Source organism: Gekko japonicus, unplaced genomic scaffold (genome assembly GCF_001447785.1).
Source record: "Gekko japonicus isolate JY-2015 unplaced genomic scaffold, Gekko_japonicus_V1.1 scaffold5470, whole genome shotgun sequence".
Lineage (NCBI taxonomy): Eukaryota > Metazoa > Chordata > Lepidosauria > Squamata > Gekkonidae > Gekko > Gekko japonicus.
The window spans coordinates 1,358-12,882 of record NW_015171665.1 but is presented as its reverse complement, the minus strand read 5'-3'; the positions used below and the strand labels follow the sequence as shown (position 1 = coordinate 12,882).

At 48.8% G+C, this 11,525-nt stretch overlaps 1 protein-coding gene across 1 annotated transcript in view; it reads left to right on the top strand.

The window, feature by feature from the left end:
- LOC107117840 (tyrosine-protein kinase Srms-like) overlaps positions 1–10,407 on the top strand; it is a gene marked incomplete at its 3' end in the record, with an annotated part of 20,788 nt that extends 10,381 nt beyond the window's left edge. The window contains exons 3-4 of the mRNA XM_015420003.1: positions 6,317–6,483; positions 10,266–10,407. Of these exons, the coding sequence (XP_015275489.1) occupies positions 6,317–6,483; positions 10,266–10,407 (309 nt within the window). The remainder of the gene's footprint in view (positions 1–6,316; positions 6,484–10,265) is intronic.
- Positions 10,408–11,525: the final 1,118 nt, after the last annotated feature.

The window sequence follows — 11,525 nt, the reverse complement described above, 5'->3', positions numbered from 1 at the left end:
CCCTTATGTAGAAAGACCAATGCTCAGATTTGTCGTAAGCAGTGTTCCCTCTAAACTGAGTTAGTGTGAGCTAGCTCACAGTTTTCTAGCCTCCGGCTCACACATTTTTGTCTCAGCTCAGGAAGGATGGCTCCAGAGCAAACTAATTTCTGCAGCAGCCAAATCACTCACTCACAGCTTTAATGCCAGTGGCTCACAAAGTAGAATTTTTGCTCACAAGACTCCACAACTTAGAGGGAACACTGGTCATAAGTGCTTCCTGTGTTCAAGTGACGTGGCCTTAGGAGGGGCTTACCTTAATTCCCTTCTCCATTTGCCAGCTAGGAACAGAGAGCCTTCTGGGTTGCAGTGTTGACTGCCAGAAGTCATTGCGGGGGGGGGGGGGGGGGGGGGGGGGGGGGGGGGTTGAAGGAAGCATGGGGTATGGAACTGCTTAGATCCGGTAGGGTTGCCAGATCCCATTGCTGCACGGGCATCGGATTGGAGGAGAGACCTGCAGAGACATGTGTCTCAACAGAAGGCCATGTGAAGAGAGTGAGGGGACAAAGTGAGAGAGAGGAGGAGGGGTCAGAGGGCACGGGAGACCATCAAGTAAGGATGCCAGCCTCCAGGGTGGGACCTGGGGATCCCCCAAAATTATAGCTCACCTCCAGACTACAGAGACCAGTTCCTCTGGAGAAAAGGAATGCTTTGGAGGGTGGACTCTGGGGCAGGGGTGTCAAATATAATGCCCAGGGACAGGGACCGGCCTATATGGGGCTTTTACCTGGCCCACAAGCAACTGGTATGTATGGAAATGTAGGGTACTCCCCCTTTTATGGTATCCCTTGGAACAAAACCAGTCCTGCACATGATTAAATACATTTATTGGGGGTGGTTTATGGGTTCCCCAGTAAATCAATTGCTTTCACTGCTGGAGATCCATTGCTTTTGTTTGTATTTTGAGTAAAATTAATATTGGTAGGCCCCAGTCACATGGAGGATTTGCCGCGCAAAAGGCACGAATGTCAGGCGGATTTTCAGGGCACGATCACACCGCAGCACCTGGAAAGTGTAGCGCACCCATGGCCAACCCGTGGCATCCCGCCGAAGATGCGCAGTAAAAAAGTACCTCGGAAAGTGCACTAGTATCCGGAAAACGCGGGGCAGGGGCGGGCGTCTGATCGTGGGAGCGCTAGTATCCCATGGCATCCGGCGCCCGTCCACATCCCGTCGCAAACCGGGTGTTTTTCGTAAGCGCATGCGCACAAACACGTAACTGAAAGCAGTGCTGCTCCGTGGGACTGCGCATGCGCACAAACGCGAAACGCTTGCCACGCCGCTTCTTTGCCACGCTCCGGCATCGCCATGTGATCACCAGCTAACAGCCTAAGCGTGAAGACTCGGGGGACTGTGTGATCGGGCTACCACGCTTTATTTTGCTCCGGGGCAAACAGCCACGCCTCCCCGCCACGTTATCTGGTCCATGTGACTGGGGCCATAATTGGGTTTACTTGCGTCCTTAATAAAGTTTATACCTCTGGTATCTAACGTTACATTTTATGGCACACCTGGCCCGGCCGAACAAAGTGACATTTACGTCAGACCCAGCCCTTGTAACAAATGAGTTTGACACCTCTGCTCTAGGGCACTGTACCTTACTGAGATCGATTTCACCCCCCAGGCTCCACCCCCAAATCTCCAGGACTTTCCCATCCTGGATCTGGCAACCCTAAGCCCCCATCCCCTGCCGGTGGCCAGAGGGGACCAATTCCTAGGTTGCTATGCGGAGACAGACAATGGCATACCACCTCTGTTTGCCTTGAAAACCTTATGAGGTCTCCATACGTCGGCTGTGACTTGACAGTGCTTTCGACCACTGTGCAGTGACAGAGATACATAAATATCCCTGCTGCTGTTTGTATGCTGCTTATGTTCCCCATAAAGAGAAGCAGCTATAGCATATTAAATATGGCATATTAAAAAGATAACCATACGGAGCAGAGGTCCATCAGTGGCTATTAGCCACAAGGTATAGATAGGAGCTTTCAGTCTGGGGCAAGTGATGCTCTGTATGCTTGGTGCTTGGGTGGTGGGGGCAACAGTGGGAGGGCTTCTGGAGTTCTGGCCCCGCTGCTGGACCTCCTGATGGCACCTGGTATTTCTGGCCACTGTGTGACAGAGTGTTGGACTGGATGGGCCATTGGCCTGATCCAACATTGGCGTCTCTTATGTTCTTATATGGAGCAGAGGCCCATCAGTGGCTATTAGCTACAAGGTGTAGATAGGAACTCTCGGTCTGGGGCAAGGGATGCTCTGTGTTCTTGGTGCTTGGGGGGGGCAACAGTGGGAGGGCTTCTAGTGTCCTGGCCCCGCTGCTGGACCTCCTCATTTGGCCACTGTGTGACACAGAGTGCTGGACTGGATGGGCCATTGGCCTGATCCAACCTTGGCTTCTCTTATGTTCTGATGTTCTTAAACGACCTGCAGATTGGGGTGATGAACTGTCTCCAGAAGGGTGCTGTCCTTTATCAGGACTGTCCACATTCAGCTAGTAAACAGCACAAAATACGCTTTCAATGCTAATTAGTATCCCACACGTTCTTTCTTATGGGTGTCATTATTGGTGCAATAAACAAAGCTGTCCTGCCTGCACTGTTGATACGGGGCGATTCTGCAAGGTGTGATCCAGATCACATGAGGCCCCGGCTATGCACTGTGACCCGTGGCTACCAACCATTGGTTCTGATACCAGCAACTACAGTTCCCAGGATTCTCTGGGGGATGCAATGTCAGTTGTGCCAGCATAAAATTAATATATACTGTGGCAGAATGGGCCTGCCTTGACCTGCAGGCTCTGTTCCAACCTGCCCTCCAAGGTTTTTCCCAACACCTGGAGAGGCTTTTCTTTCTGTCTCAGGTAACCACTGCCACCGTCTGATCTGTTGTACAAAATTAAATAAAATGGCATGAGATTCCATTTTCTAGGCTTACTCACTTAGGCAGAAAAGCAGTTCTACTAGAAAGAGACAGAGCACCAGAAAAATCTGGTAATGTTACTAGGAATAGCCACTTGCCAACTGCCTGCCTTCCCCCTGTCACCCCTTTTAAAATAGTGTGTCCAAGATGGTGGACATCTATGTGGTACAGAGAACCCCTACCAGCATCAGAAGTTATAAAGTATTTATTAAAAAGAACATGTTCACAAGCCTACTTTTACAACAGCACCAGATTGAGCACAGGATTCAAAAGAAATGAGCAAAATGCAAATCATCTTTCCCTCTCTCTATACATGCCCTATCAGAAGTTAAAATATAGGACAGGCTCCTTAGCTTAGGATGTTGTAGATCTCTACCGATTCTCCATTACCTTGCAGCTTCCTTCAGGCCAGCACATGGTTAATGGCTGCCTCCTCCAGACCTCAGTTAAGAGTTCTGTTTGTTCTGATGGACTCAGCACCAATGACCACTCTCCTTGCTTCCAGGAGCTTTATCACCTCTCTTTTCCCCACCCACTGACCAGGTCAGGCCGGGTCAGAGAAGCTTTTCCCAGAGATTCTTCAGGAATTCCTTCCTGAAGCCTTTCTAGTATTTAACACCTCCAGCTCTCTGTTCTCTGCTTGAAGGGGGGGCAGGTGACTGGACCCTCCTATTGTCTCTAGCTAGACAATATTAGTATTTCTTTAGCTGAGGTGAACCTGGAAAGCCATTGACTGACTTCCTCCTCCCTGCCTGTTCTCTGACCAGAGAGAAAAAATTTAAAACCTCCTGGTAAATGTTTTATTATTTATTTATTTGTATTGCACTTATATCCTACCCTACCCCATGGTGGGCTCACGGTGGCTTACAACATAAATAAAATACAATAAATATATAATTAAAACCAGTTAATTAAAACAAGATGGCAGCAAAAAAATACATTGTTCTACAGCAGTCCGATATGTCTCCTGTTAGACGTTACTCACATTAGACCTCTACCCAAAACAGGCATTTCTTCACATATACACTTGAGGAACCAGTAACCGTCCCCCACACACACCTTTACCTCTCTATGTACTTCTGAAATCCTGATTGGCTCTCACCAGGCTTCCTGATTGGCTGACAGGCTTATGAAAACTTCCTCATGTGTATTTATTTACTTCAATTTATACTCCACCTTTCTCTCCAGTTGAGATCCAAAGCAGCTTACAACATTCTCGCCTTCTCCATTTTATCCTCACAACGACCCTGTGAGGTAGGTTAGGCTGAGAGTGTGTGACTGGCACAAGGTCACCCGGCAAGCTCCCATGGCAGAGTGGGGATTCGACCCTGGGTCTCCCAGACCCTAGTCTGACACTCTAACCTCCCATTGGCATCTGTGGAATGCTGAATAAGATCTGAAGGAAACGGATAGGCAAAAAAACCTGTAGCAAGTATCCCAATTCCAGATAGTTCAAGGCAGGGGTCATTTTGTAGAAAAATCATTGGCATCTGTGGAATGCTGAACAAGATCTGAAGGAAACTGATAGGCAAAAAAACCTGTAGCAAGCAAGTACTCCAATTCCAGATAGCCCAGGGTAGATCCACCCACCCTCCAAAATTTCACAGATGAAGATAAGGACATACATATGGCATCTTTAGTCTCATATATGTACAATCAGTACTTAAACTTGCCTGCCACCCGCAATGTACATTGTCAAAGGCTCTGTTCCATATTCATCTCCTGCGTCCTTTGCTTTCCCTGCACCAAGCTGAGAGGGTTTGTTTGTTCACCAGTTTCAAAACATGCTAGAAAGTTATAATTATCCTACATCCTATCAGCAGTTCCAAATAGACCTCAGGAGCTGCTGTGGCGCCTCAGTATTCATGCACGTGCAATTAGGAGCATGCGCACTAGAGTAACGATGCCATCACTCCCTACTCAGATATCCAGCTTCTGGAGACATTGGGAGGTAGCTGAGAACCCTGGAGAATGGCAATTGGAGCAAACTGCACTAAAAAAAAAAGATTTAACGAGAGATTCTCCAAAGGCAATAAAGATAGGAACGAAACCAGGTGCCAGTTTGGTGTAGTTGGTTAACTTTGCAGACTCTAATCTGGGAGAACCGGGTTTGATTCCCTGCTCCTCCACTTGCACCTGCTGGATGACCTTGGGCAAGCCATAGATCTGTCAGAGCTGTTCTTGAAAAAGAGCAGTTTCTGTCAGAGTTCTCTCAGCCCCACCCACCTCACAGGGTGTCTGTTGTGGGGAGGGGAAGGGAAAGGAGTTTGTCAGCCACTCTGAGACTCCTTTGGGTAGTGAAGGGCGGGGTATAAATCCAATCTCCTCCTCTTCTTCTTCTACCTCACAGGGTGCCTGTGGTGGGGAGGGGAAGGGAAAGGAATTTGTAAGCCGCTCTGAGACTCCTTTGGGTAGTGAAGGGCGGGGTATAAACCCAATCTCTTCTTCTTCTTCTACCAGGGAGAGGTCAGGGTTGGGTAGACTTTTGGGGCCAGAGGGCTGCATCCAGGTCTCCACCCACTTTTGAGGGCCCCAAGATGGCCACTGGCTCTTCCTGGTTCCAGCACTGGTAGGCACCAGAAACAGGAAGAGAAGACAGCCAACTCAGAAAGGGAAATGGCAGCAAACAAGGGGGAGAGTGCCAGCAGTGTCCCAACTAGGGATGCCCGCCTCCAGGTGGGACCTGGGGATGTAATGACGTCACCAGGAAAACAGGTCACTGTTGTCTGGAGATCGATTATAATTCCGGTAGATCTCCAGGCCCCATCACTAGGTTGCCAACCTTAACGTGGTGGCTTTAAGCTGCAGCCTGTGTTTTCTGTCAGAGCTCTCTCAGCTCCACCTACCTCACAGGGTGTCTGTTGTGGGGAGGGGAAGGGAAAGGCGTTTGTCAGCCCCTCTGGGACTCCTTCAGGTAGTGAAGGGCGGGGTATAAATCCAATCTCTTCTTCTTCATCAGGAATATCAAAGGGATACATTGCTGAGAACAAAGCCATTTCTACAACTCTGGAAACGTGTCCCCTGTCCTGGCTCTGAAGTCAAAATATTGTTTTTCTGACAGCCAAACCTGTACCAATCAATGCTCCCTATAAGCTGTGCAGTCTTGTGAGCAAAAATTCTACTTTGTGGGCTACTGGCATTAAAGTTGTGAGTGAGCGGTTTGGCTGCTGCATGAATCAGTTTGCTCTGGAGCCATCCTTCCCGAACTAAGACAAAAATGCGTGAGCTGGGGGCTAAAAAGCTGTGAGCTAGCTCACACTAACTCAGCTTAGAGGGAACACTGGTACCAGTCCAGCTCTGGGACATGAGATGGAGTCTCAAAACAGTCCGTAATGTTCTCTTTCTCTTCTAATTCCAGTTCGGAATCATGCCAAAGTGAGACATTTCAGAATCTACAAGGACCCCGGGGGGAACTTGTACTTGGAAAAGGAACACACGTTTCCCAACCTGGAGCAGCTCCTGGCTTATTACACGGTCAACTGGAAAGCCATCCAGAGTCCCTTGCTTCATCCCTGCATCCAAAAGGTTAGTGTGGATGAGGAAAACGCCCATCCATCGTGTTCACTTGTCGTTTATCCTCGCAAATTAACAAACACCAGATCTGAAGTTTGGGGAGATTTGACTTTGAAGCTCCCAGTGATGAAATCCAGGTGTTTTTTGTTTTGCTGTGATACTTGTATTCTGGAGCCAGATTTGGGTTTGGAAACTGAACTCTGTTGACTGTGCTTTTTATGGCAACAATCCAGAGCTTAACTTTTAAATGGATGGGGTCACAAGTGGAGGGACTTCTGGATTTCTCAAAATTATGTTCTAGCAGGCTGTACTTAATTATGTTACAAGATTATTATTATTATTTTTGCCCTGCTTTTCTTAAATAATCCAAGGTACTAGGTAAGAGTATGGAACATCCCTGTCATGGACAACTATTGACTTGTAAGTGGAGAGGAAGGCAATGGCCAACCACCTCTGCTTCTCACTTGCCTTGGAAGCCCCTTGCTGGGGTTGCCACAAGACAGAAGCTAAGCAGGGTCAGTACTTGGATGGGAGACCACCAAGGAAGGCTCTGCAGAGGAAGGCCATGGCCAACCACCTTTGCTTCTCACTTGCCTTGGAAACCCCTTGGCTGGGATTGCCATAAATCAGAAGCTATGCAGGATCAGTACTTGGAAGGGAGACCACCAAGGAAGGCTTTACAGAGGAAGGCGATGGCAAACCACTTTTGCTTCTCACTTGCCTTGAAAGCCCCTTGCTGGGGTCGCCATAAGTCTTGGAAGGGAGACCACCAAGGAAGACTCTGCAGAGGAAGGCAATGGCCAACCACCTCTGCTTCTCACTTGCCTTGAAAGCCCCTTGCTGGGGTCGCCATAAGTCTTGGAAGGGAGACCACCAAGGAAGACTCTGCAGAGGAAGGCAATGGCCAACCACCTCTGCTTCTCACTTGCCTTGCAAGCCCCTTGCTGGGGTTGCCATAAGTCAGTTGTGACTTGACAGCACATAGCCCGATTAAATCAAACCTTGGAACCTAAGCAGGGTGGGTACTTGGAAGGGAAACCACCGACGAAGGCTCTGCAGAGGAAGGCCATGGCCAACCACCTCTGCTTCTCACTTGCCTTGCAAGCCCCTTGCTGGGGTCACCATAAGTCGGTTGCAACTGGATGTTAATTCACACACAATAGGGCTGCGGTGTACAAAATGGTTCACAAACTTCCCTGGATGAATGATTGGGAATGTAGTCTGTACTGCTGTGTATCACTTACTGTAAGCATGATCCTATTATGTAATTTCTGCACTGCTTCATCTGTCATGTGAATACTTATGTTACTCCTCAGAGAGCCAGTTTGGTGTAGTGGTTAGGAGTGCGGACTCTAAACCGGAAGAACCAGGTTTGATTCCCCACTCCTCCACATGCAGCTGCTGGTGTGACCTTGGGTCAGTCACAACTTCTCTCAGAGCTGTTCTCCCAAGGGCAGCTCTCTCAGCCCCACCTACCCCACAGGGTGTCTGTTGTGGGGTAGGGAAGGGAACGGAGAGTGTAAGCCGCTCTGAGGGTCCTTCGGGTAGTGAAGGGCAGGGTATAAATCCAATCTCCTCCTTCTCCTCCTCCTCCTCCTCTTCTTCTTCTTCACATAAGAACATAAGAGAAGCCACGGTTGGGTCAGGCCAGTGGCCCATCCAGTCCAACACTCTGTCACACAGTGGCTAAAAATACCAGGTGCCATCAGGAGGTCCACCAGTGGGGCCAGGACACTAGAAGCCCTCCCACCAAGCACCAAGAACCACCCCAAGCCTCACAAGCACCAAGAATAATAATAATTCTCCTCCTCCTCCTCCTCCTCCTCTCCTGCCCTTGCTGCTTTCTCTGATTACCCCCCATACAAAATGGCACCCTCATCCCTTTTTGCCCTCCTCCCTTTAAGCCGACACCCAATTAAAGACTCCTGGGAATGGATTGAGAGGACCAAGTAAAATGTGCCGCCTGCCTTCCATCATACGGCCCCACCCGGCTTCCCAGCTGCGGATTCCACACCTCCCAGCCGGCTGCACACACCTTTGCCAGGTTTCCCTGGCCTTCAGCCAAGGCCCCGCCTAGAAACCTCCACCTGTGGACCTGGCGCGCACCCCCCGCCAGCCCAAGGGAGACAAAACGACGGTTTGCATACAGTTCTGATTCAATGAAAGAGATACTGTTGGAACCGATTATCTGGTTATTGTCCAAACATCAGCTTAGGAGTCATCCTGGATGGTTTAATCAGCCTCTTTGTTAACCGCTATGCGGAGTTAAGACAGATATGATTTCAATGGGCTTCCAGCATGCCTGACTGGATAGGATCATGCTGTAAGGATATTCATATTTTGATTATAAGAACTCCGTAGACGTGCGTTTTCAGAACCTCTTGTATGCCCCAGTTCATTTCATTCAGGTTGAAATGTCTCCATTTTACCTATCAAAACTCCAGATTGGCACTGCACATAGATTCTACATTTCGGCTCCTTTAGATGGAAGATAACAGTTGCATTTATAATACTGGGTGGACTCATTCGCCAGGCTGTTCTCTGTGTGTGTGTGTGGGGGGGATAGGTAGGTAGGTAGGTAAAACTGCAATGTTCCCTCTAAGCTGTAGAGTCTTGTGAGCAAAAATTCTACTTTTTGAGCTACTGGCGTTAAAGTTGTGAGCGATTAGGGTAATGCATAAATTATTTTGCTCTGGAGCCCTCCTTCCTGAGCTAAGACAGAAATGTGTGAGCTGGAGGCTAAAAAACTGAGCTACACAGGTAGGTAGGTAGGTAGATAGATGATAGATAGATAGATAGATAGATAGATAGATAGATAGATAGGAAGATGATAGGTAGGTAGGTAGGTAGGTAGAAGGATGATAGATGATTAAGAAGAAGAGATTGGATTTATACCCCGCCCTTCACTACCCAAAGGAGTCTCAGAGCGGCTTACAATCTCCTTTCCCTTCCCCTCCCCACAACAGACGCCCTGTGAGGTAGGTGGGGCTGAGAGAGCTCTGACAGAAACTGCTCTTTTTCAAGAACAGCTCTGACAGGACTATGGCTTGCCCAATGTCATCCAGCAGCTGCAAGTAGAGGAGTGGGGAATCGAACCCGGTTCTCCCAGATTAGAGTCCACGCACTTAACCGCTACACCAAACCGTCTCTCTGATGAAATGGATGATAGGTAGATAGATGATAGATAGACAGACAGACAGACAGATCTACCTATGTTCTGTCCTGACCTTGATGGCCCAGTGTTGTGAGATCTAAGAAGCTAAACAGAATCAGCCTTTGGATTAGTACTTGGATGGGAGACCACCAAGGAAGTCCAGGCAGGGCTCTTTTTGTAGCAGGAACTCCTTTGCATATTAGGCCACACCCCCTAATGTAGCCAGTCCTCCAAGAGCTTACAGAGCTCTTCTTACAGGAGCTACTATAAGCTCTTGGAGGATTGGCTACATTAGGGTGTGTGTCACTTAATATGCAAAGGAGTGCTACAGGATGCTACACAGAGGCAGGCAATGACTAACCACCTCTGATCATCTCTGCCCTGCCCTGGATAGCTCAGGCTGGCTTTATCTCATCAGATCTCAGAAGCTAAGCAGGGTCAGCCCTGATTAGTACTTGGATGGGGGACCACCAAGGAAGCCCAGGGTTGCTACACAGAGGCAGGGAATGGCAAGTCACCTCTGTTAATCTCTCGCTTGAAAACCCTGCAGGGTCACCAGGTTGGCTGCCAGCCGACAGCACTTTTCACCGCCACCCATGTTCCGCCTGGTCATTTGGCCGTGTTATCTGTCCATTTGCAGAGGTCTCCAGAGACAGACCAATGGGAACGTCCCCGTTCAGAATTCACGTTGTGGAGGAAGATGGGAGAAGGATGTTTTGGAGAGGTGTGGGAAGGAATGTGGAAGAACACAGTGCCAGTGGCCATCAAAATCATGAAGCAAGGTTTGTGGGACGGGAAACCTGTCGTCGGTTGTGAAACTCGTTGTCTATTCAGTCTCTTGATCGCCTCTTTCCTAACAAGTAGCTCACCAGAGTCTCAGGACCTTGCTAAAGAAGGAAACTTACCCTGGAAATTTGCTTCCAAGAGTCTTCACTAGATTGCTGACTGCACCATGAGGAGCTCTTTGCGTTCTTGTGTTGAGATGGGAGCTCATTCTGTCATGCGGCACCCGGGTCTCGAACTGCTGAACTACTGACCTTCCACAGCCTGCAGTTCAGCGTCTTAACCACTTGAGCCACCGCAGCATAAAAACCTGCAAGTTAAATCTGCAGGGAGATATGTGAGACATAAAGTGAGATAATAACGAATCAACCACTAGAGGAAGCAAAACACCTCCGAAACGGGGGGGGGAATCTAAGGAAACAGCAACCCACAAGCAATGAGAATGCAGGAAAGCTCAAAAGTTAGGCTGACCAACTAGGAGTAGGAAGTCCAAGATTCAAATATCTCAATAATTTTGGGCCGCTCACTCTTCCTCCGCTTGGTCTTCCTCTTTGGGTTACTGGGCGCATACAACGAGGAATGGCAGAACTACGCACCATGCTCTAATGTCCTTGTTTATTTTAGTTACGTACCACTTTCCAACTAAAAGACCCAAGGCAGTTCCCAGCACAGTAAGATACAATGAGATCAATCAAAAGCTAATCAAGTGCAACTCTCACTACACATTCTAACTCACTCGGTTCTCGCTTATACCCATAAATTAAACTTTGTTGGTCTTGAAGGTGCCACTGGGCTCAAACTTAGTTCTCACATCTGCTTGTTCTCTTTTGGTGTAGTGGTTAAGTGCGTGGACTCTAATCTGGGAGAACCGGGTTTGATTCCCCACTCCTCCACTTGCACCTGGCTGGATGACCTTGGGCACGCCATAGTTCTGATAAGAGCTGTCCTTGAAAAAGAGCAGTTTCTGTCAAGAGCTCTCCTAGCCCCACCTACCTCACAGGGTGTCTGTTGTGGGGAGGGGAAGGGAAAGGAGTTTGTAAGCCGCTCTGAGACACCTTTGGGTAGTGAAGGGCGGGGTATAAATCCAATCTCCTCCTCCTCCTCCTCCTCCTCCTCC